This window comes from Sarcophilus harrisii, chromosome 1 (assembly GCF_902635505.1).
Source record: "Sarcophilus harrisii chromosome 1, mSarHar1.11, whole genome shotgun sequence".
Taxonomy (NCBI): domain Eukaryota; kingdom Metazoa; phylum Chordata; class Mammalia; order Dasyuromorphia; family Dasyuridae; genus Sarcophilus; species Sarcophilus harrisii.
In genome coordinates, this window is record NC_045426.1 from 396,785,939 (window position 1) to 396,813,761 (window position 27,823).

Here is a 27,823-nt window from a genome sequence, read left to right on the forward strand (position 1 = left end):
AACACAAGTCAACAATGTGATATAGCTGCTATCTTCTTGGGCTTCTTTGAAAGAGGTTTGGTGTCCAAAACACAGAGGATGATGGTTCTATTTTATAAAGCTATGAATAGAAAGAGCACCAGGCCTGGAAACAGGAAAATCTGAATTTAAATCTGGTCTCAGGCATTTATTTGCTGTGTGATCCTGGGCAAGTCATTGTTTGCCTCCTGAAGTTTTCTTAAAAAGAGGGATAAGTACTGATCTTCCAGGGCTGTGGAGAAGATCAAATGAGATTATGTAAAATACTCTGTAAACTCTAAAGTGTTATATACATGCCAGCTCTTTTATTATTCTCATCTTAATTATTATTACTCTTGTTATTTTGTCTTAGTCACAGTATAACTGATGTACTGGGTTCAGTTCCAATTGCCACATTTTAATAAAAACTTCTTTGAATGATTGTCAAGAGATGAATGTTTGAAACGGTGAAATGAAGGGCCTAATTGTAATGTCACAGTAGGAATGGACAAAGGAACTAGAGATAGTTATCTGGAGAAGAAGAGATTTAGGAAAATAGGGGAGGTTATCATGGAGAAGAGGCATTAGACTTAGTTTTTTGGGGGGTTCCCAGAAGCAAAAGGTAACACATTACAAATTTAAAAGAAGCAAATTTAGCTTTATGTAAAGATTTAATAAATGAATGGATTGTTCCTAACATAGTCCTTTTCTCTTATTGGGTTTTTTCAAGCAAAAGCTGGCTGACAACCTACTGGGAGTATTATGATACTTGTTCAATGACAGATTAGACTAAATGACCTCTGAAATCCTTTTAAACATCAAGATTCTAAGATTCCTTCAACAATACTGAGATTCAGTGATTCCTTATTTCCTTCTCCAAAGCCAGAGCTTCATTGGATAACACCAAATAGATGGACATCTATAGCAGATGTTATGATTTATTTTTTTTAACCTCTTTCCTTAACCTTGCAAGTATTCCTACTATCATTATTACAATGGACAGTGGCTACTATTGAACATTCACCAAGTATTTGGGAAAAGATAACACAGAATAAAAATGTTCATCAAGCCTTTAGTTTTAAAATTTCTGATTACTTATTTCCTATTGTTTGCATGTTTGGTCATGAGGCTCTACTGAAAAAAATATTTTAAATAAAACTAAATACACATCTTTTTCTCTGTTTTGAAATGAGATAATATATAAAATAGCAAGTACTACACAAGCTTTAAAATAATATATAAATATCAGGCATTATTATTATTTATTAATATTATTAATTAATGTCAGTATTATTATATAATTAATATTATTAAAAGCCTACATCACCAAAATCAATATTATCAAAATCCAATACTATTCTTTTAAAAAAATGATTTGTAAGCAAAACACCTATCTGAAAATTAAATGCAACCATTAATTGAAATAGATATGGAATGTCTGCCTAATACTAGTTATAATAAAAATACATAATGAGGGCTAGAGAACTTTAAGGTTTCAGTTAAACAAGAAGAATCAATCAAATAAGCCCCTAAAATATTTTGAAACCATAAAATTGCCTCAGAATAAATATAGAGGAAAATTAAGACTCTAGTTTTCCCAACTCATAAAGAAACATTTAAACAACATATTCCAATGGAAGTTGGCAACTTTCTACAATTTATAGCATTAGAGAGACACCTACATGTGAACTGACTTGCCTAAAGTCAAATAGGCAGTATATATGAGAGGTAGGCCTTAAACCTCTACCTTCATAATACTGAGTCTACCTGTCCATCTATTATACCATGCTATCTCTCCGTGAAAGAGAAAAGCACATGTACTAAAATAAAGACAGAAGATGCAAGTTGGAAGGGCCCCATATGAGAAAACAGGAGGAAGAAGTTGGGCTTCCAGATGTCATGGTTAGTTGTGCACTGTTCAAATCATTTCACTGCTCTTTACCTTATTCACTTCATCTTTAAAATGTGAGTAATTGTCCCTGCCCTACCTACTTCAAGAAGTTATTTAGAAACCAGATAAATAGCTATGAAGCTTCTACGTATATAATAAAATTACATAATCCATGTTTTAAAAGTATATACATAAGTAAGTCATTAAAATGCCTTTAAACTGTGGCTTTGATGATTCTGAAACAAAATGAAAACAGAACTAGTTTCCATTTGCACAAGGGGCATGCATGTTTATTCTGCTTATTTGAAGTCAGAGCCAAAAATTCTAATGTTGTATAATTTTGAGCAACCTTCATTGCCTACTGGACAAATGGGCATGTAACAGAATCCAAGTTATTGAAGTTTCATTGAACTGTTTCCTCAAGAAACATTCTACAAATATAACCTCCTCTTAATTATGGGGGCAAACACACAAGAAACAGTACTGGTAGAATTTTGTTTGAAAAAGTTAAAATAAAGTATACTAATTTTTGAATGATCAAGGCTGAGCATAAATTCCCTGTGCATTATTAAGTTTTCTAAACAAATAAAAAGAGTAATATTTGAAATGGATTATCTTTGCTATTTCTGGAAATAATCTTAAATAATACATCATAAAAATCTATTTAGATAAATGATGTACCAATTATCCATCAATCTTCTCAAGGTCTCTCTCTAGTAGGCCAAATATGCCGGCAAAACTAATTCCAGGTGCTGCACTTGAAAGTACTAAAATGGTGTATTTCTTTGAAATTAAAACTATATTTCACAAAAATTATTCCATCATCCAAGCATTTTATTATAAAGAAAAAGTAGCCTCCTCCCCAGTCAGTCTAAATTACAGTTAGGAAACATTTCACAGAGGGAAGGAATCTTAGAGAGTGTTTATTCTAACTCTCTCCTTTTATAGACAAAGTAACTAAGGACTCACAAAGTTAAGTGTTGAACCAGAACTAGAATTCCAACATTCTGTTTCCCAGACCTATATTCTCTCTGCTATATCTAAAGCATCTCCTGTGGTTTTACTTTATTACTATAAGTCAATAGTTTTTGGTGGGAAAAAAATCCAGACAAAATCCTAGACCAACTTTCTTTTCACTTTTATTTGCCCAAATTCAATATTTAAAAATCAAAGTTAAATGACCATCAACAAGAGATGAATAATTGGTACATCATTTATCTAAATAGATTTTTATAATGTATTATTTAAGATTATTTCCAGAAGTAGCATAGATAATCCATTTCAAATCTTGCCCTTTTTTGTTTAGAAAACTTTTAATAATGCACAATGAATTTATGCTCGGCCTTGATCATTCAAAAATTAGTATACTTTATTTCAACTTTTTTCTTTAATTTTTCAAACAAAAATTCAACCAATACTGTTTCCTGTGTGTTTTGTCCCCACAATTAAAAGGAAGATATATTTGTAGGATATTTCTTGAAGATTTAGAGTTAAAAGATTGAGAGCTGTTCTTTAAGAGGCATTACTGACGTAGTACATGTCATGAAATCTTGAGTTTTCAATTAATCATCAATAGAGGAATGGAAATTTCTGCCTTAATGAATTCCTCTACAGAATTACAGAAGGTAAATTAGAAATACTTTCAAGCAATTAACCATTAAACTCTATGGATGGCTTAGAAATAATCACCGTATACATATAATTTAATTTTATTATAAATATTATTAACACGATTAATAACATTAGCTAAATCAAAGTCTGAGAGTGAATAAACTTGGAAATTATTAAGTATTAATCTCTAGCCTCTTTCAGCTTCAGGAGAAGATCAACTATTCAGAAATTCCTTGAAGGACATTTTGTGATGGCAAAATGCACTAAACTTTGATCTATCTACAAAATGCTTTCCCATGCCCAAGAATATTAGGCCTGGAATCAGAAAACTTCAATTTGAAACTCTGTCCTACTGGAAACCTACTATGTGACCATGGGTGAATCATTTAACTTTGCTGCAAAATGGCAGTGGTAACATTTATTTATAGTGCTCACTTCACCAGGCTGGGAGAAAATGCTTTGTAATTCTTAAAAAAAAACAAAACAAAACAAAACAAAAAAAAAAAAAAAAACAATAAAAAAAACAACCCTTCATAATATCCTTGATTTGGAGCTGAGAATGACCTCACCTTCTCATTGCAGAGTGAATAAACTGAAGAAGCCCAGAAAAATTAAATAAGTTTTCCAAGGTCACACCTATTGTATCAGAGGAGAGCTCTGAATCTGGATATTCTAACTCCACAATTTTTGATCCTATATGAATGAGCTACTGTTATTCTTTCACAGCAAGATATGACTGCTACAAATAAATTTTAAATACTATATAAATTCAGAAGTAACCACTTTGTAGTGATTATACTTAACTACAAAATGCAGAGGTCTTTTCATAGTCTTTATCTTCCTAGGACTCTCTGTAGCATTTGGCATTTTTGATTCTTCTTTTTCTCCTGGACAGCCTCTTTCTGTTGTTTTGTCTTGATTCTCTTTTTTTCTATTTGACTGTTCCTTTGACAAATTATTATCCATGTTCAAAGTTCCTAATATCAAAAACTTTCTCTTCTCTCTCTGTATTCTTTCTTGGTGATTTTATCAAATACAATGAGTCCAATTACCATTTATTTTTGTGAAAATGAGCCTAGGATCTCTAAGTCCAAAATTATTGTCTCTCCTAAATCACACCTCAGATTAACATTCCTGGGCAATATTTTATTAACAATATAAAATATTATATAGATGCCTCAAAGACAATCTTATTTTTTTGTTTGTTTGGTTGTGTTTTTGGCAATTGGGATTAAGTGACTTACTCAGAGTCACACAACTAATAAGTGCCCAAGACTGAATTTGAACTCAAATCCTCCTGACTCTTGGACTAATGTTCTATCCACTGTGCTACCTAGCTACCCCCCCCCCATTTCATCTCTTTCTGTTCATAAAACATGAACATTATTTCTTCCTTAAATTGAGATTTATATCTTCTTTCTTTCTATTAAGGCTTATCTATTCTTCCATTCAATTAGGTTTATAATCTCAGATGTCCTTAATTCTTTATTTTCCATTACTACCCCTCATCTATCAAATCCCATCTAGTCTTATCAATTTTATCCCTACAATACCTTTCAAACTCATCCCCTTCTCTCTGCTCACATGTGTACCATCTTGATAAGGCCCTTATTTAGTAAATTAATTCAATTAATTCAATAATCTCTTGGTTGGTCTCCCTGCCTCATTTTCAATCTCCTTTGCAGAGTCTACATTTTAGTTAAACCAGCTTACTTGTTATTATTTGAACATAATTGTCTATCTCCTTTCTTTGTGCCTTGATATTGACTGACCCTGTCCAAGCCTGAAATATCTCCTTCCTCTCCTCTACCACTTATGATTCTCAGCTTTATCTCTTAGGACAGCTTGATAGTGCAGGGAACTGGAACATCAGCACTGAAGTCAGGAAAATGTGGGTTCAAATCCAATTTCAGACACTTAACATTCACTAGCTCTATGACCCTAAGTAAGTTATTTAATCTCAATTACCCCAAACCCTCTTACCCAAAACAAAACAAAACAAAACAAAAAAAAAAACTCAGTTCTTTCTTCATTTGGGTTCCTTGCAATACCATGCATTTCCAGATTTAGAACTGGAAATGGTCTATGATTTAGTTCAAATCCCTCATTTTTCAGATGAAGGCATTGTAATTTCCCTAACTGTTTCTTCATTTGTAAAATCAAATAATAAACTCTATATTATCTAACACACATGGAGAAGAATAACTATAGTATCAATCTCAAGTACTTGTGTTCAGGCTAAAATGAGCTAGTGTTTTAGAAACTTTAAAATATAATATATGATATAAATACCGCCAAACTGTTTAAATATCACTAATTTCCATTGGTCTAACTGTGAAAAGACAAATTATTTTTGGAATGGTTTTTGTTGTTGCTGTTGCTGTTCTAAACTCAACAGTAAGATATTTAAGATTCTTTATCCCATGTAGATTTCTCTTCTGCCACATAAACCTCAGAGCACTCCCAGATTTTATTTGAGTAACTGATTTGCAACTTGCCATTAGTTTGGGTCTTAAAGATGCTTTTTTGGCAAGGATTTAGGCTCTTATTAGTAGTCGGAACTTATATAAAATTCATTGTGATGAAAAAAATGCTAAATATAAGTAATATCATATATAAAATATATAAAATATGCATATATGCATATTTCTTATCATTTTTTAGAAGAATAGAGATAGGAAACACATGAGCCATCTAGACTAAATTTACTATTATAAGGATGAGGTGAATAGTTAGCAAGCAGTAGAGCTCAAGTTTAAATTTAGGTCTTCTGTCTACAAATCCAGAATGCCTTTCCCTACTTATGATGTCCCACATGCAGCTTCTCATTTCTTCTCCAAAAAAAGCATTTATTCAGGGATTAATAAAACAAAGAGAAAGAGGAAAAATATAAATTTACTGGGTCCCTGTTCTATATTCTTCCTACTATATTCTCTAATTACATAATAGTATTGATGAGGTTCCATACTCTTGATTGATAAAGTGAGCCTTCCTAAATTAATCAGAGAATGACAACTAGTTTGTCATAAGCTTATGAATTTAGAGAAACATTGAGTGTCATCTAGCCCAACCTCTTCAAAATACAGATGTAAAAATGAGTTCCAGATAGATGAAGTAAATTACTCAGTCACACAGGAATAAGTTGCAGAGTCAAAATGTGAATCCCAGGCTTTTGACTCCTTAGTCTGTCTTCATGGAGAGCACACCACTTGCCATATACTTTGTAAAAAGAATGTAAAGAATAGTCATTCTTCCTTTAGCGGATAATCTATAAAGAAGTCATGGATCTTCTTGTGCAGGAACCCACACTTAGCATTCAAATCTTTCCGCCCAAAATAAGGGGAAAAAAGAAACCAAAACATACAGCATCACCAAACTGACTGTTACAACAAATATCAATATTGGCAATGAATGATATTGAATTTTGAATTTTTGTTTGTAATGCTGATAATTACCTATGGATTAATTAATTCAGCTATCTCAACAATAACCTATCATCCCAAGTGCCTCATGCATTCTTCTAATTACAGTAAGTTGGTTTAACATGGAAAAAAACTCTAGAGATTAATCTAGGATGTAATGCTCACGTAGCTTTTGAGGTCCTGAAGTTATTAAAGAGCAGTTCATTTGAAATCTTACAAAGATTATTGTTTCTCCCTCAGGGTAGATTCTTTTGGAAATAGGCAGCTCTAGAATGAATATCCATATGATTTCCCTACCTGCGTGAGTTATAGAAGAGGCATCTCTTCAGGGGGATCTTGACCACATGCTCCTGAAGACCCACAAAAAGAACACTTTGGCTGTGCAGAATCTGTAGGCTCCTGATAGGCTCCCTCTGCCTCTCAGGGAACAGCTCAATCTCCTCAAGCAAACAACTGCTGGAAGTCAGATTCATCGGGGCCAGGACCTTCTTAATAGTGCCATAATCTGCAAAGAGAATGGGGTAGGGGAAAGAAATAACCAGAGTGACTCACATTAACAATGATTTGTCTCCTCACATCTGCCCTTCCTTGCCAAGGTCTCAATTCAAATACTAACTCTTTCAGGTTCTCTATCTCAGTCTCTGATATTAAATGCCTTTTCCTCCAAATTTTTAAACTTTTTTGTGGATCCTGTGGATCCATTACCAGTCTAATGAAATATCTGGATCTTATCTCAGAAAAAAGTTTTTAAAATATATAAAATAAATTATAGAGTGACAGAAGAAAATCATTATATTGAATATATAGTATACAATATACTATATTGTATAGTATATTGTATACATACATTCAAAAATGTTGTCAAATATGTGTATATATCTACATATTTACACATATGTATGTTTGTATAAATGTGTGTGTGTATGTGCATGTGTGTATGTATACTTTTTCTTCTAAGTTCTAGGTTAAGAACATATGCTACTATTTATAGCTAGTGTATCTCCCCTTTAGATTGAAAGCTTTTTGGGAGCAGGGACTGTGTTGTTATTATTATTGTAATTGCCATTGTTGTTTTCTCTTTCTTTATAGATCCAGCTTTTAGCGTAATCAGTGGCTCTGTAAGAACTTATTAAATGTTTGATGACTGATGGCAGACTGAATAAAACACAGATATTTCTTATTTTAAAACAGATTTTCCAATTAATCTTGAATTCCAAATGGGGCTTGGTCTAGGTGCCATGGGTGGCCAAGTACAATCAGAATTTGTGTGGCTGTGAATTAAGAATGGCCTTTACATTTTTAAATAAAGTTTTCTTGCATTTAAAAGTACACAGGCTGTACAAAACATGGGGCAATTTGGCTTTTGTCCTGTAATTTGCCAATCTCTGAATTAGACTATCACAATATGCATAGGGCCCTCAATAATAGATAATTCTGAAAAACAAGGCTTCCAGAAGATTGTATTGAAAAATCAAGTCAAAACATATGCACTTGGTACACAGTAAGCACTTAATAAATGCTTGTTGATTAATTGATTTGCTCAACAAGCAAAAACGAGTCATTGAAGATACTTTAGCTGAACAAAGTTTCATGAACAGATCTTTGAATTAAGAAGATTGGTATCTCTGTTGCAAGTACAACTAGTTAAAGACAGGAAAAGTTATTAAGTAGTGATTTCAGTGTTTTAGATGGGTAGAAATGATAGAACAATATCAGAAAGATATAGTGGAATGAAAGGATGGAAACAAAAAATGTTTACTTAAAATCAACAAGAATTGATAACTAATAAATTTCATTTTCAGCATTGCAGTGTTTTACATTGATCATCTTATTTGAGCCTCACAACAATCACAAGACATAAATATGATAGATATTATTATATCCATTTTACACTTGTGTAAACTGAGACTCAGAAGTTAAATGTAGTCATGTAGATAATAAATGTTGAGCATGTCTTTTACTATTGTGCCTGGTTAACTAAACTGATGAGATAGAAAGATGAATAAGAAGGAAGGTACAAAAGCAATTATAAGTTTTAACCATCACACCCTGGGTGAATGAAAACATAGATAGGAGAGATTACATATTTGAAGACAAATGTAATAAAAAATTGCACCCAGCTGGGCTGAATCTGACTTTACCATATAAGATGTTGAAGGCTGGTCTCATATATTACTTTCTATTGATTTTTTCCCAGAGGGGTAACAGGTAATTAATCTCTAATTTACAAATAAACAAGTTCTGCTTCATTTTGTTCAAGCTCAGTAAATAATTTTATTCATTTAGAGAACTTAGAAGAGGGATCAGGGGAACAATTAACTAGGAGATCACATTTGGAAGAAATTAAGTTAATGCTTAGCTGACAATATTTTTTAAGTAACAATCTTTTATACTTCATTTTTCCATCCCATCTGGAAATAAAGCTTTTTATGAACCATGCATAAAATGAACTACTAAGCACAAATAGGAGTATTAATACAATTACCAATAGATGTATCTTGCTACAGTTATTGATAATAAGGTACAGATGAACTTGTGCCCCTTTTTTCCAGTAAGCCATTATAAGGGAACAGATAGTCACACAAAGGACTATAGTATTTCACATTTAGAAATTTTTTAAAGGATGTGATCTTTGAATTAGTTTTTAAAACTTTTATTAGGAAAAAAACTACTACAAATCCTCATTATTTGTTAGAGATATCTTTTTGAGATTCACAATAAAAAAAAACAAAAAAAATGGACAATGAATCATGAAGAATCCAGGTTCAGCAACAAACAAAAAGAGTCCTTGTCCCTCTGTAGACTGAAGGCTTAGAAGCCAGGGATGGGTTAGGTCTAAGTCAAGAACTCTAGGAGAAGTGTAACAAATTGCCATAATCATATGCACTGAGGAAGGATAAAGAAAATTAACAATAAAATTCGCTATATTGAACCTTGCTATATAACACAGATTTGATTATATTCAGGGGGTAAAGATTTTTTCATATATACAAAGATGTAGGACAGCTATTTCTGTATCAGGGGAATCTTATAATGGAAGTGATATTCTTATGTCCTAACATCAGTATTATAACACTATCCTATATTATATATTTTACAATAATAAGCTTTAATTTAAAATTTAAGGTCATAATTTATAATGTTAAAGTGGTTTTGGATTAAAAATAACAGAGGCTGAAAAAGAAGAGTTATTTAAAATAAAGTATACAAGAAGCAATATATATATACATATATATGTATATATATATATATATTTGAGGGGGTTATATGAAAATGGCATCATTCTGCTGTAGAATTTGTGATAGAAGGAAAGGTAAGTCAGGCATAGATTGACATATATGCTAGGTATTTGTTTTGTTTTGTTCTGTTCTATTTTGTTTGAGCAAGAAGATTGCAAAGGATTCAAGCAGTATCCCAAGAAAAATAATTCTATGGGAAAGTCAGCCTAAAAGGTCTTAAGAAGAAATATTTTCCCCCTAAAGAGACTTAAGTGAATGCAAGAGAGAGAATCAAGAAACTTAGATTTAAAAGACAAATAAAAAAGATGGAAGAAAGGCCAGGTAATGGATATCCCCAGTTGTTTGCACTGTCTCGTAATAGCATTAAAGCTTAGAATGAAATGAGCCTGGGAATGAAAGCTAAGGGAAACAAACAAACCAAAAAAAGACATATTAGTAAAAAGATGGTAGGAGCAGAATAAGTGAAATGACTTACCCTACTGATAGTAAGAGATGAGAAAAAAGCAAAGTGTATCGTTCATTTTGTTTATTTTTCTCTGCCAAAGAAAATTGTTTTAGTACTGGCTAAAAAAAGATGGGAAGCAAAAGTAAATGGGGAGTTAGGAAAAGAGTACCTAGTTATCCTGTATGATTTGAAGTCCCCAAGTAAACATGATCTGTGTACTCAGGTTCTACAGTAATAACAGAGGAAATATGAAGAATAGATGAGAAATTCCAGAATTAAAAAAAAAAGTATAATCATCTTGCTTTTTGAAAAAGAGAAGTGAATTTGAAGTTGAAGTGAATTGAAGTGAAATTGGAGTTACACGTAAGCCAATAAAATTAACTCATCAAGAGCAGCTCATGCCAGATGAATATTGTGGAAAGGGTTTCTCATAGATCAGAGGAATGCTACAGATGTTTTTCCTCTAAATTTCAGAAAACCATTGAATAAAATCTTCCCTCACCTTTTTAAAGACAAGAAGAAGATATGTCAACTAGATCATTACAGCTTGCTGGATGTGAAACTGGTTGAATGGACAAATGAAATAAGTAGTTATTAATATTCTAAATAGAATATTTGAGAAATTATGCTGATTAATACTTTTATCAGTCCCTATATAAAGGCACAAAACATACTTATCAATATTTTTAATGTCACAAAGTTGTGAAGGAAAAACATAATATAGCCAAATCCATCAGGAAACAGATCTTAGACTAGAACAATAGGTTGAATTTTTATTAAAAAATTAATAATAAGGATAAATGAACAAGTGTTAGACTTCTAAAATCATTGTTACAAGTAATATAAGAATTAGACATGGTTCAAAAACCAATTTTCTGAAAAATTTTGAGCATTTTAGTGAACTCCATATTTAATATGAGTCATGTGATAGCTGCTTGAAAATAATACATGTCTCTACATAGAAAGGCATAACAGATAGTATTAGGTATTGTAGTATTTCCAATTAAGGATCTTTCTGGAGTATTGACTGCAAATCTCATGGTAAAATTTTAGAAATCACTTTAATAAGGAGAGTGTTCAAAGGATGGGAGACCAAACAAAGGTGTGGTATCCTCATTATTATGCCTTATTATGAAGGAACTGGAGATGTTTGGAGGGAAGAAAAGACTTTTTTCAGGAGCAATAATAGCAATTTCCATGTGTTTAAAGAGTTGACATGTGGAAGAAAGAATACAGGTGATTTGCTTGGATCTAGATGAAAAAAACAAAAAAAAAATCATTGGGAAGTATAAAGATGTAAATTTAGAATAAATATAAGACAAAATTTGTAATAATTAGAATTTCCTAAATATAAAATGGCCTATTTCAAATTGTTTCCCCCTCATTAGAAATTTGAAAGCAAAGAGAATTATGATGATATAGCAGACTAGATTATTGTCTGAGTAGAGATTGGTCTAGATGGCCTCTAAAGATTCTACCACTTGAGATTCTGTAATTCTTAAATTCTATACACTACAGTCACATTAGGCAGTCATATGGGAACATCATTAACTTGTTTCAACTCTCTAGTTCTACATATACATGGGACACAATCATCTGAAAACTGAGGATCCTGGAGAAAAATCATTATTTGATAAAGTTTCTAACTAAAAAATTTGGGGGGAGGGAAATGATTGCTATTGGAAGTAAAGTGACATTTTTTATAATGCCCAGTATTTCATATTCAAAACATCAACCAGAGATAAAGACAAACAAAAATTAATTTCAAGGATGACAGGTTAAAAACTATTTAAATAATTCTTTAAAAAATACCACTAGTAAAAACAGACAATAATTATCTTCTGGTGGTCATTATCTAAATCCTGAAAGATGGGAATTCTAATTAAACCCTAAAATCCACCATTGAAAATAATGCTAATAGGACAATTACCACTTTCCTAAATATTTATATGATACTATCATTTGCTTTCTTTAATATCAACTGTAAAATATGCTACCCAAAAATGTTTGCAATTACCTTTAAATTTAAATGAAAAATATATTCAATGTTAAAGATGCCTAGTTTCTATTATACATTTGTAAGATTTATTATATCTCTTTACATATTGGTTTGTAATATCATGTATTATAATATTATATGTTATATTATATGTCATAGTATCAAAATAACTAAATTAACCTTAAAATTTACATAAAGAAAAATTCTGTTGTACTTTTTCTATGGGTCACCTTTTAAAAATGTATTAGAAGTGCCAGGTATGCTATTTAATTTAAGTAAGACTTACACAGGTAAAAGACTCATAACAAAATCTCAAGGGATAGTTACTGAAAGCTTCTAACAGGTGTTATAATGTATAATAATTACAAGACTAGTTTTTGTAGAACTGATGGAGTTTTGGTGTATTTTTATTTTATTCTGGAAATCCTCTGGCATTCATAAAACTGAACCAACTGGGAAGGGAGATGAAGGATCTTGATGTTCTTCTGATCCATTAGAAAATACCATCTGTTACCCATCTGCACTACAAAGTGTATGCAGGATTAACTTTTTAATATAATATGATTTCATGACCACATGTCTAAAACTTTGATACTGGACTGCTCAGCGGGCATTAATGAATGACATTTTTTCCTTTCTTTTTCCTTATTTCAGTTGTTTAGTAAACAAGAACTGCCAAGATGAAGCCAGATAATCTAGAGAAGATAAGATGAAATCTCATGTATTTTTATTATGTGGGTAATATTTATGGAAAAGAAAAGAAAACATACTTCTGCTACATAGGGGGAAAGAGATCAGTGAAACATATATTTAACAAAACCAATATTCGCATACTTAAGCAGGATAGGCAGAGATATCTGTAATGAAGCAACAAAATATCTTGATCAAAAAAATAGTAAGTTGTGAGTATTAAAAAAAATCCATATTATTGAATTTGCTGGTGACTGATGACTTCATGGAAGACTAAAGGTAAAAATGATTGCTGAAATAAAATGAGGAGATAAAAAGGGAATACAGTAATAATGCAGAAAATAGTTTGGATTTACAGAATCAGTGTCATTAGAAGAGAGAAAAGAAAAAAACAGGAAAGCCTCATATAAAGCTAGTGCTAGAAAATACAAGCTAATATGATGGTGCATGAAATAGAAAAATCAATTTAAATATGTCTAGTTGTTAAGAAGTAAATATTTAAGCAATGCTTGTCAAAAACATGATGCAGAACTTGAAAAGGACAGTAAGATATGAACACAGGAAAATAAATCTGGCTTCCTAGGAAGAATTCCAAAGACAAATTGTGAAAAAAGAATGATTAGTAAAAAACAGTTAAAGGACAATATATCAGATTAGAATAAAAACGTTATTAAAAACAACTCTAGAGCTCTTTCTGTTGGTACCCAAAGATGAAGGTCTTATTCTCCGCTTGAAAGGGCAACATGCAAAAAAGTAGGGTGGAGAATGATATTTTCTGCCTTTCTCTTTAGGATTTGTAAATTCAAGAGAAGGTCCCGAGATTCTAGTCTGTTTATCTTTTAGAATTCTATGTGTAAGATTTTTGAATCCTGGACTTGCGAGCTCAATCATAATGACGTTGGAGCTAGAATTCTAGTCTAGACAAAGATGACTTAAGAAACTCAGCATTCTCTATATGCTGAACTTTTGAGGACCATGCTAAATCATATTTCACAGTTTGTTGTTCATGTTTTTTGGAGAGGTGCATTTTCAGAGACAATGGAAGAGAAAAGGAGGAATGTTTGTTTGCTCTTGCTATACCTTTGAATTAAATATTTCTTTGTAAAACTAAAAAACAATTAAAAAAATAAAAACATGTAGGTTTATGCACTAAGTGAGGGAAAGGTAGAATAATGCAAATCTTGTGGTGCCAAAAAGATTATTTAGCAAAGTTTTGAATAAAGCTTTCCTGAGCATTTTCCAAAAATACAGTTCTTTCAAATGCTACAATTCCTTCCAGTATGGACAAAATCTTAGAACACCAATTATCACTATTAAAATATCTACTAAGTACTAAGAACTTTTAAAAGTCTCCCATAAGGAAGGTATTAATATGACTAATTGAGAAAAAATTTCTAATTTATTTTGTGACATGGTCCCATTTGCCTTTCTGCTGAAGACTATAGATATTTTCTCAAAAATTAGTTTTCCTGAAATAATTATAAAAACAAATTTTTAAAAGTACATGGTCTTCAGATTAACAACTTTTAAGAAGAAAAATAGCTATATGAGAAGTAAAAAAACCTAGATTTGAAATCTACCTTTGATACTTATTAGTTATGTTGAGCAAATCATGTTACTCCCCTGAACCTTGTTTCCTCATATAAAATAATATCAGTGCTACTGATTTCAGGATACTATTTTGAGGAAAGTGCTTTGAGAAGCTTAAAATACAAAATCATATAAGAACTATTATGAATTTATATTATAGGAAACAAGTGAGAGGTGGAGAGTAAATTAAAAAAAAAAAGCTCAGATGGAACAAAATAGGGTGTAGAACTCACTAGTCACTTGTTCCTTAGCCTCTGAACCTTTCCCTACACTATAGTGACCTATCCATATACAAGAGATAAATTCCTTTACCATTTATGTTATTAGACTTTTTAAACATGAGTTCCAAAATGGTGGAAATTTTTAGGATGCCAACTTATATTTCACTTTGGAAAAGTTGTTTATTTTCCTCAATGAACTTGGTAAATTTTCCTAACCCTATATCAAGAAAAAAAAAAAAATAGAGAAAAGGTGAGTGGTTCCATCAAGCTGGTAGCAACTGCAATATTTGGTCCATACCAGGAGGATTTCAGTAAAATTCCACAGCAATATTCCATATAAAAGAATATAAGGGTATTTATATCTGATAGGATTGTTACTGGTCTTCCCAATATCTTACACTGTATTTCAAGACAAGGTCAAAATGGGTACATTATTGAGACATAAAAGATGATACCATAAACAAATTAGGAGAGTAAGGAATAGTTTACCTATCAGATCTATGGGAAAAGAAAGAATTTATGACAAAAGAGGGGTAGAGGACATTTTGAAATGCAAAAGAGATCATTTTAATTACATTAAATTAAAAAGGTTTTACACAAACCAATGCAACTAAAATTAGAATGGAAGTAGAAACCTAGGAAACAGTTTTTATAGCCAGTGTTTCCAATAAAGGTCTTATTTCTAAAATATATAGAGAACTGAGTCAAATGTATAGAATTTATTATTCTTCAATCAATATGTGATTTTGGAAGGCAATTTTCAGATAAAAAGGTTAAAGTTATCTATAGTCATATAAAAATGCTCTAAATCACTCTTGATTAGAAAAATGCAAATTAAAATAACTCTGAGGTACTATTATTTCATACCTCTCAGATTAACCAAGATGACAGAAAAGGAAAATGGTGAATTTTAGAGAGGATAAGAGAAAATGGGAATAATAATGCATCATTTGTGGAGTTGTGAACCGATTCAACTATTCTGGAGAATAATTTGGAACTATGGCCAAAGAACTATAAAACTATGCATATTCTTTGATCCAGCAGTGTCACTTCTAGACATTTTAAAATGTCCAGATCATATATAGAGATCATAAAAAGGGAAAAATGTTTATAGTAACTCTTTGTTGTGGCAGAGAATTTGCAAGTGAAAGGATGTTCATCAAGTGGGGAAAAGCTGAATAAATTGTGATATATGAATTTAATGGAGTAGTATTATTTAATAAAAAATATGAGCAGGTAGATTTAAAAAAACTGGAAAGAATTACATAAACTGATAGAGAATGAAGTGTACAGAAGCAGGAGAATATCATATATAGTATGGCAACATTGTGCAATGATCAGGCCTTAGCTTTTCACAGCAATACAATGATAGAAAACAATTCCAAAAGACTCATGATGGAAAACGCTATCCACATCCAGTGAAAGAACTATGAAATCTGAATGCAGATCAAAGCATGCTATTATCACTTTTGCTTTTGATTTTTCTTTCTCACGGTTTTTCTTTTTTGTTTTGATTCCTCTTTTGTAAACATGATAAATATGGAAATATGTTCAATATGATTGTATATGTATAGCCTATATCGGACTACTTTCTGGCTTGGGGAAGGGAATAGGATGGAGAGAGAGAAAAAGTAGAAATCACAATCTTATAAAAAATGTTGAAAACTAAGTTTTTTAAAATAATGGAAAGAATGTTACTGGTCTTCAGAAGTAGCATGGTTTAATGAAGGAAACACTATATTCTGAGTTGAAAAGTATAAGCTTTTATTTTGGTTATGATATTCACTAGCTGTGTAACTTGAAAAAGTCACCTAACTTCTCTCATTCTGTTTTCTAATTTTTAAAGTGGGTGTAAATAACTGTGCTACCCAACACAATGGATTCTTGTGAGGTTTCTATTTTAGAAAGCTAAAATTGCTATATAAATGTGAATTGTTATTATTCTCATGTAGTCCAAATGCCACATTTTACTGATGAAGAAACTAATACGATTTAAGAAGTGAAATTCTGGGGATTATTTGTGGTTGCTAGATGGCTGCACTGTGCAATGAAGCAGCATGAGAAAGATCACTTTTCCTTTTATTTCTTCTTTCTGCCAACTAATAATACTTGGCAGAAGGTATGATATAGATTCATTAACTACTGTCTGTATAAGTATTATTATAATGCCAATATTTGAGAAGGGCTGTCAAATCAGAAGGCAGCTGCAAGTGAACTTCAGGGACACTCACATAATATTCCCATAGAGGATCATTCAAAAAAGAATCAAAGGTGACTTCTTTGGAGCAGAACATGTACTCCATTTAATGAGCAGCTGCAGAAATGGCTGATTGCTGACCACAAGGATGAAACACAGTCTCCACACATATACTACTGTAAAATATAAGCAAGCAGGGGATTGAAGTTGGGAGAGTGGGGGAAGGATCTACAGGCAGCTTTTCAGTCTACCATGAAGGATGCCTCACAGTTAGGTGATTAGTAACAATTAATGTTCTGTAAATATTTTAGGACACAAGTCCCAAATTCATATAAATTAACTAAATAATATGTCATGTGGTTTCTGCTTGTATATCTTGCTGCTTTCATTACTAAACTAAAATTCATGAAGTTATTGAATATGAAAATATTGATGGCTAAAAATAAGGAACATAAAAAAGCAATAGTAGATTTGAGGTCAGTTTTTTATATCATAATTTCCATAAATTCATAGGAATTTAGAGTTAAAACTGGAAAGGATGTCAGGAGTTATCTACTTAACACTTCTTCAATCATTTTAAAGATAAGAAACTGAAGACAAAAATAATAAATTTTTCAGAACATATATGAGTAATCCTATTACTGTTCTATTTCTAAGAGGAAGCAGGAAAATAAAAAAAAAATTAGTGGCCAAAACAGTATTTCTCATTAAACATTTTTAAAAGTTCTAGCAATATATTTATTTTCCAATTTCTATCTCTCATCTGATTCAAAAAAGACTTGACTTAGACTGTGCTTTTACTGTTAATGGACGCTAAACCTAATTGCCTAATTATCTTGATTACCAAAAAAACTTTGCTTTCCCATTTTCCACTAGTTTCTGTAAGAATTAATTGAATAAGGATCCTGTTTATTTTGACAAAAGCAATTAATTAAGCAAATAATAAAAAGATAGATTTGCCACAAAAGATCTACATAGTTGTCTCATGAAGTGATAACTAAAAATTAACTGCAGATTTACTTATAAGATGAATGGAATGGAATGGAATCTTATTTCAGTTTTTTTCTTTATCAGTTAACTCTTGCCACAGTTGAGCCGATGTATTTATTTATTTATTTATATTTGGGTGATATTACTTTCCAACTTTACTTCTGTTTACCAACATAGATACACAAATCCTGGACATATTTCTTTCTATTTTTCAATCTTGTTAGGAAATATAATAAATACTAAAACAGTAAAATTTCTCAAATGCTGCCAGGATCTGAATCATAATCATAGTAATGAGTTCATTCAATTCCAAGGATTAATAAGAAGGGAATAGAGCAAATGTATTTCACTATGAAGGGAGTATAGTCATAAGAAAACACTATAATATCAGGAAGCTGTTAGTGCTCCATTGTTACTCTATACTCTGGGATTTAAATGAGGGGTGACAGTCTTCCATGTTCCACTGGTATTATTTTGGTATGTTTAAAAAAAAAAAACTAAAGAAAGGCTTCTGGCATGTTGGGTGGATTTAGAAACAATTTATTGAAAGATACTAAGAAGTGTTTTAAAGAAATTTGGGAGTGGGCATAGGGAAGTGGCTGTGATTCTGAAGAATGGTGAAAAGACTTGTCAGCTTACTGAAGAAAAGGTCATGGTACTATTCATGAAGTAAAGTATAAGCAATCTGCCCCCTTCAAACAATTCACAATTTCAAAATATCCTTTACTTTTTAATTTTTAAACTGTATTTATTTTTCATTCCAAATTCTCTTTCTGCCTCTCCTACCCACTGAGAAGATAAGAAATATGGCATCTATTTTATATAAAAATGTATGCAAAACATATTTCTTCATTAAACATATTTTAGGAGGAAAAAAAGAAAGAAAATTAAAGGAAAAAAATACACATTAATCTGCAGTCCATCAATCCTCTTGACCTGGAGGTAGACAGTATTTCTCAGCATGATTCATTTGGAGGATGGTGGATCATTTTGTCAATCAGTTATTTTGTCTTTCTCAGCTGATTATCTTTAAAATATTGCTTTTACTCCATACATTGTCTTCCTGTTTTTTTTTTTCACTTTACATATAAGTTCATATAAATTTTCTAGGTTTTTATGAAACATCCCCTTCATCATTTCTCATATAGTACAATACTATTTTATCACATTCATATTTCATATTCATTAGGATGGTTCAGCTATACCCCAATTTACAATCTACAATTCTTTTCCACCACAAAATGACTTTGAAAAATATTTATGCATATAAACTTTTTCTTTGATCTCTGTAGCATAGCTCAGTAGAAACATTATTGGGTGAAAGAGTATGCACAATTTAAAGTTCTTCCAACATAATTCCAAATTTTTCTCCTGGATGGTTGGACTTGTTCATAGTTCTACCAAGAGTCTATTAATGAACTTACTTTCCTTCATCATATCCCATATTTATCATTTTTCTTTTTTGTTATCTTAGCCAATCAAATGAGTGCAAAGTGAAATCTCAAAATTGTTTTAATTTATATTCCTCTAATTATTAGTGATTTAGAGCATTTATCATCTGATTATTAGAACTTTGATTATGTTCCTTTGAAAAGTGTCTGTTTATATCTTGGAACCATTTAACAACTGGAAAATGGCTTTTTTTTTTTTAATTTGACTTGGTTCCCTATATAGTTGAGAAGCGAGATCTTTTTCAGAGAAACTTATTTAAAAATTTCCTAGCTTCCTGCCTTTCCTCAACTTTGTCTTCATTGGTTTCATTTAAGAAATATTTTTTTTTACTTTAATGAAATCAAAATTATTCAGTTTCCCTCCTGTGAATCTTTTTTTAGTCATAAATTCTCATATCCATAAACCTGACAGTTGATTTTTTTTCCATACTGCCTTACTTATCTTATCATATCACACTTTATATATTTATTAGATAATTATAAACTAATTCTAACCTTAACTTGGAATTCAGTGTGAGCTAATATCTATACTTAATTTCTGCCAGACTACTTTCTAGTTTTCCCAAGTGTTTGACCAAAAAGTGAGTTCTTTCCCTGGAATCTGAAATTTGGGTTTTTTTGAAATAATAGTTTACTCTTTTCATAGGATTTTGTTTATTGTGTATATAGTCTAGTCCATTTACTAAACACTGTTATTCTAGAACCAAATTATTTTTAATGATTATGGTTTTTTTTATATAGTTTGAGATCTGATATTGCTAGGCCACTTTCTTTATAATTTTTTCCATTGATTCCTTTGATAAATGTGATGTATTTTTGGTACTCTAGATGAATTGTATTATTATTTTTCTAAGTTTATAAAATAATTCTTTGGTAATTTGATACATGACAATAAGAAAATTAATTGTAGTAGTATTTATTATTTTGGCTCAGGCTAACTATGAGCAATTAGTATTTCTCCAATGACTTGCAATTATCTTTTTTCATGTGATGAGTGTTTTGTAATTGTGATGAAATACTTTCTGTGTGACTAGGCAGGTAGACTCCCAAGTATTTTACACTGTCTAAAGTTATTTTATATGAAATTCTTCTTTTTATTTCTTCCAATTGAGTTTTGTTGGTAATGCACTGAAATAATAGTGATTTGTGGGATTTCTTTTTTAATCCCCAAACTTTTTAAAGATGGTAATTATTTTTACTGATTTTTAGTTGAATCTCTAGGATTATCCAAGTAAATCTTCATATTATCTGCAACATTTGGTGTTTGGGATTCCTCGTTGTCTATACTTATTTCTTCAATTTCTTTTCTTGTCTCACTGGCATTCCTAGCACAATATCAAATGGTAATATATTATGATAATAGATATCCTTTCTTCAATCCTGATCTTATTTGATTTTTACATTATATTACAGATAAACCTTGCCCTAGGTTTTGGTTATTATTTATTATTTCAAGGAAAGCTTCATTTATTTCTATTCTTTGTAATGTTTTGAATAGAATTGGGGGCTGTATTATGTCAAAAGCTTTTTTTTTTGCATCTATAGAGATAGCCATATGATTTCTGAGGATTTTGTGATCAATAAAGTCAATTATTCTTAAGCCCTGCATTCCTGATACAAATCCAGCTTAGTCTTACTATATGGTTTTTGTGACAAATTATTATAATCTCCTTATTGGTAATTTATTTAAAATTTGTATGCAGCAATATTCATTAATATGATTGATTTCTAGTTCTCTTTCTGCTTTTGATCTCTGTGATTTAGTCATCAAAACTATATTTGTGTAATAAAAAGACTGGGGAAGGATTCCAGCTTTAGTTATTTTAGAAACTTTTTACATAGTATGGAAGTATTTTGTCCTTTAAAAGTTTGGAAGAATTCAGTTGTAAATCCATCTATTTCTGGGGATTTTTTTTTCCTTAGGGAGATCATTAATGGCCCCATAATTTTGTTTTTTTGTAAAACAGAGTTATTTAAGTATTCCACTTTTTTTCTGTTAATCTGGTCAATTTATATGTTTGGAAGCTCTCATTCATTTCATTTAGATTGTCACTTTTATAAGCATATTCTTGGGGCAAATTTGCTTCTAATTGCTTTAATTCCATCATCTTTGGTTGTCCATGCACCCTTTTCATTTTTGATACTGATGATTCCATTTTATTCTTTCTTTTTTAAAAATCAATTTAGTTAATTAATGCACTTTATTGATGTTTTCATAAAACCAATTTCTAGTTTTATTTAATTCTTTTTAACTTTTAGAACAAGTAGTGGTATCATGGATAGAGCACAGAACCTCCAGTCAGGAAGACATAAGTTTAGATATAGCCTCAGACACTTACTAGGTATAAGACTCGGGGCAACTTACTTAACTTCTGACCTCATCTATAAAATGTGCATATCTGCCTCTCAGGGTTGTGTGAGGATTAAATGAGATAATTATAAAAAACACTGTCTGGTACATAGTACTACATAATGTTTAACTGTTTATTCTGATAACAGTACTAATTATTATTACTCTCAATTTTATTCATCTCTTCTTTCATTCAGGGGATTTCATTTTTAGTTTTTAATTAATCCTCCAGGAGAAGAAAATTCCACATGAAATTTCTCTCTCAAAATATCTCCCTTCTTGGCCAGCAGTGGGGGAGGTTTGGGCTTTCTATTCTACAGATCTTTCATACTGAAATAAAACCAGATAACTGACATTTTGTAGTATGAATTTTATTTAAATAAACTAAAAGTTGCTGTCAGTGACATTGCCTAGCCTTGACTTCCTCTAGATAGCCAAGAGCACTAGATAATTTTATTCTTTCTCAAGTCTACAACTAGAAACATTTCCATGACAGAATAAAAAGTTCTTATCTCTAAGGCTCACTAAGGCAATTCTTATTTAATTTCAAAAACTGGGGTATCTTTTTTCTTTATATCATAGTCATTTCAAACCATAAGTCTAGAGCAAATTTTATTATTATAAAAAAAAGAAAACATATGATGTTCCTGACTGTATATATACTATTCTTTCATAATAATCCTCTACTCTTCTGCCACAAAGGGGAATGTATGTTACCTTTATTCTTTTCATGGAATTTCATTACTTTTAAAAGTATTCGGATATTATCTTACTGATTTTTCTATTTACATTATTATATTTATTGTATATATTGTTATGCTTAGATTGTTTGATTGATTAGATTTCATTGATATGGGAAACCTCCAAATGAGGGAACATCCTCTGCTCTGAAATGTATTGGCATGGGAATTTGTTAAGGACACTTTGAAGTTAAGTGAATTTGAGTCAAAAAATCAATATATGTTAGAGCTAAGATTTGAATCTGAATCTTCCTGGTTAAAGAGACAACTTTGTAACAACTATACCACATGGCCTCTCTATAGTTTTATGCATCTTTTTTTTTTTTCAGTAGCTTTATTACTAATAGGCACATTTTGATTCTTGGTCTTTGGAAATATAGAGTGATTTTATGGATATTTTAGTATAAATTAGACCTTTAATTTTTTTATTCTATCTATGACTAGTAAAAGGGATTGTTCAATAAAGAGGTATAACCAGTTTAATTGTTTTTCCTGAATAATTTCATATTAAAATCTGAAATTGGTTGCCTATCCATTAATTCCCCCAAAGGAGAATCAATGTCCCTCTCTTCTAATCACAGTTCTAATGTTATTGATTCTCATTTTTTGAATTTCTGACAATTTCAACTGACTGAAATGAAACCTTAAAGTTATATTATTTTCTGTCTCTTATGCTAGTAATAATTTGGAGCTTGTTTCCATTTGATCAGTTATAATTGCACATACTCTGCAAAAACTATTTGTTGATTTTTTTTGGCTACTTTATGGGTCTTGGCTTTTGGTATTATATTTTGTATCTGTTCACTATTTTTTAAATCTACAATCTGTGTTGCAAATATTCTTTCCAATAATTTTTAATGACCATCTTCATGCAATAGCCTTTATTTTTATGTAATCCAAATTACCATTTTGCTTTTTTTCCCATCTCCTCTAAAGCTTCTTTAGAAATTCTTCTCCTAATAATATTTGTGATATAAACATAAGTATATGCACATATACAAATCCACACATAAGATTATTATAGTGTATGATGTCAAGTTTTTGCCCACACAAGTTTTTTTAAAGTTTGCTTTAAAAAAAACCTTTCATAACAAAAAAAATTTCTTATAAAAACAAAGAAATGGATAGCTTGAAAGAAATACTATTGTTCTTTTGCAGGATTGTAGGATTATTGCAAGGTATTTAAAAAAAGCTAACTTTCTTATTTTTGTCTCCAGTTCTTTCTTATTTCTTCTTTTATTTTCATTAAATTTCAAACAAATGTTTTATTTACTTCTCTACTAAATACTGCACTGAAATTAAACTTCAGAAAGAAATGAAATGCATAGCTGACAATGGTTGTCGATGAGGCAACCTAAAGATTCATTATGGATGACACCCTGGTTTCAAAACTGGGTAGATAAATGCCATCATTTTATACATCTTCATTCTAAAAAGGTATAATTTGCAGTATGACTTCACTAAATTGTCTACTGCTGTTATTAGAGAACATGTCTTACTTTTATCTAATAGATCTTGGGACACAGGAGTGCAGCTGAACATACATATTAGAAATTTACATTTCATACTTTTCTAATCATTCTTTCTCTCCATAAAATAATGATGAAATACCTTTTCTGCAATTATTTTGCTGAACATCCCCATAGCAACTTCTCATTTTATTAAGTTCATCAGTCCAGCTAGTAATTATACCAAAGTAATAGATGGAAAATGTATTATGAAGGTGTCTGCTTATAATTTGATGCTGAACAAATGGATTACATTAGTCCTGGTATTTTCATCTAAACAATACAGCCAATAATAGGAGAACATAGAAGCCATGCAACTTATTTTGTGCCTCTGGACAATTATACATATTTTCACAGTTTTAAATAAAAGTTTTACTTACTAGATTCAATAATAATTTTTTTTTCAAAATGGGTCTGCTAATTTAACACATTTCTGAGGATCAATTAGATAAAAAAAAAAAAAGTCTTTTTTTCCCCCCACAGGAATCCTTCTATACCAAATCCTATATCCAGATTTATATGTCCCTAGTTAGGATGCAGGTAACAAAACCTGATCAAGTTTACACTAAAATTACCAGAAAGAATGTTTCAAACAGTACTTGCCACATAAGAGAGAGGTAGGGAAACAAGACCACTTTGACAAAAACCATTATTCCAATACTAAACCAAACTTAAATGTTTCTTTAAGTGCAGTAAATCATAAGCTGGTAACCCATAAGAAATTTGCCACTAGAGCTTCCTGTGAATTAAAACTGTATTACATTTAAAACAATGGCTCAATTAGTGTATTCCTCTGGGTGCCTTTTCCAGGGCTCTCATCTAGCCCTATGACTTAAAACTAACTGCAAATCCACTGACTGAAAATCATTCTTGTAAGGAGGCAATTCAAGGTTCTAAAGGGAAATTACTTGCTTTAGATTTATTGTAGCTAAATTAAAAAAAAAAAATCCCACATATTTGGCAAAGTTATCAGCATTTCTCTGAAAGTCACCATACATAAGCATGAAGTTTAAATTACCTTCTTACCCCACAATGGCAAAATTTATATTTTGTCTAGTCCCATTTGGTTTGGGCCGAGATATTTTTCACAAAATCCATACTAAGCACTTTTTTACTCTTAAAATGTTCATTTAAAACAAAAATATTCTCCGCCTGAAAGAATTAGAAAGAGAATAATTCACCTTTTTATTTATTTTTTAGAGTTATTTTTTTCTAAAATCTGGAAGCAAGGAGCAGATATTGGAACTATGTGGTTTGGCAGTATGGTTTTCTTGAATTTCTTAAATATAAGAAGGTACCATAATGGTTCTCAGAATATATACAATGAAAATACAATGTTGCACTTTCTTCTTTGAATCAGTTGGGCTTCTCAAACTCAAAAGATCCAAAATGTAGCATTCTTCCCTACCCACTCTTCCTCCAGATGAAACTCTTTTCTATTCCCTGTTTCTATTTCTGTTCTATTTCTATTACTAGTAGTTCAAGTTGTCAACCATGGAGTCCTTCTAAACCTTAAATACACACTTCCAACTAATTCTTTTTTCATACTTTTCCTTCTCCTTAAAGGTAACAAGTGGAACAATGGATAGAGGACTAAGCCTAGTAGATTTAAGGGAGAGCCAAGTTCAAATCCGATTTAAGACACTTAATAACTGTTCCAGACTAGGGAAGTCATTTGATCTCTCTTTCCTTCCATTTCCTCAACTGTAAAGTGTGGATAATAACAGCACATATCTTGCAGGATTATTGTGAGAATCAAATTAGATAATATTTTTATGATCCTTAGGGTAGTGTCATGCACACAGTAGGTAATATATAAATGCTAATTTCCTTGCTTTTATCCTCACCACTCATAGCCAATGATGTTAGTCGAGGATGTCATCTTATTACTTCTAGACAAATATAGTAGAATCCATATTGTTTTCTTCATTCCCACTCTCTCCTCTCACCAATCCATTCTGTGCACAAAATCCGTGCCTGACCAGGCTCAAAAACTTCCATGAGACTTTTAGTACCATCCACAGTCTGACTCAGCTTCTCTATAGACTGATTTCACATAACTCTCCCCCACATATTCTACATTCTACTTTTTCTTCCAATATATGCCATCCCTGAATTCCTAGAATGCACTTTCTCTCTTTGTGGCTCTGACTTCCCAGTCAGCCTCTCTATATCATCTATTTTCATTTCAAGGCAACCTCCATCGAGCTTCCAGGGGGATTTTTCTAGTGTGCAGATGTCACTACTCTACTCAATAATTTCCTGTAAATTCTAGTCTAGTATCAAGTGTAAAGACCATTGTTTATCACTTAAAGCTCTTTACCATTTAGTCTTTTCCTACTTTTTAAGTCCTCTAAGCATAGCACAAAGAAAGGGCAGCTAGGTGGCTCAGTGGATAAAGCTCTAGAGTTAGGAAGTCATAAGTTGAAATTTGGCCTTAGACACTCACTAACTGTGTGAGACTTACTAGACACTTACTAGCTGGGCAAATCACTTAATCCTGTTTGCTTCAGTTTCCTCATCTGTAAAATGAGCTAGAGGAGAAAATGACAAACCATTCCAGTCTTTGTCAAGAAAATCCCAAAAGAGGTCATGTAAAATAGGACAAAACTAAATAACAACAGTGGTTACACTTCCATTTAGTCTACAGACATAGTATAGATAACTATTTATTTATATTTCTCTGCATGAGAATACAAGCTCCCTAAAGGTAGTTATCATTTTTATTTGTATCTCTAGAACTTAGCACCTTGTTGGGCATAAATACTTTTAAATAATGTAAAGGAATGAAGCAATTCAATACAACACTGATAATATTGCACAGAATTTATATAATTCTTTGAGATTTACAAAGGAATTTATAAATGTCATCTCATTTTATCCTCATAAGAACTTGGTACTATTATTATCTCCATTTTTACAGATGAGGAAATTGAGGCAGATAGCTTACAACTTAGTCCAAGGTCACAGAGAATCTGAGCTGAATTTAAACCCAAGTCCTTTTATAACTCTGAACTATATTGCTTTTGCTTCTTCAGGTAAACAATGAGATATTTCTCCCAAATAATTAAAGGATAATATAATGAAAGCAAAGTACTTGTCATTAATCTTAGTGAATACTTTGAGCAGTAAAGGATTTTCCCCCCCTTTTACAAGGTAAAACTGATTTTTGAGTATCCAAATAATTAATTGCCAAAGATTTTATTAGCAGAAGCATATGAAAGCTGGTGCTCTTAAAACATTTTAACTTTTCTGAAGCAGTACAAATTAACCCCTTATATTGGGCTTAACTCAGTGACATTTACATGTCTCTTCAAAGAAATACCAGTTACAGAATAAGATTATTTATTTTAGCCATATGTAGTAAATTATTTTAGAAAAAAATAGAAAGAGGGGGAATATTTTCTTAATTATATTGGCCTTTTTAGTAATACCACCATATTTTAATACTGTGTATTTGATTATTTAACATGTGGTCTGAG

The 27,823-nt window shown here is 31.1% G+C and overlaps 1 protein-coding gene across 3 annotated transcripts in view; it reads right to left on the bottom strand.

Annotated features, from left to right (window-relative positions):
• The window catches only part of SEMA5A (semaphorin 5A), a 600,495-nt gene that overhangs the window by 156,335 nt on the left and 416,337 nt on the right, over window positions 1–27,823 (bottom strand). For all 3 annotated transcript variants that reach the window (XM_031946119.1, XM_031946120.1, XM_031946118.1), the window contains exon 12: window positions 7,219–7,426. In XM_031946119.1, coding sequence (XP_031801979.1) covers window positions 7,219–7,426 — 208 coding nt within the window. The remainder of the gene's footprint in view (window positions 1–7,218; window positions 7,427–27,823) is intronic.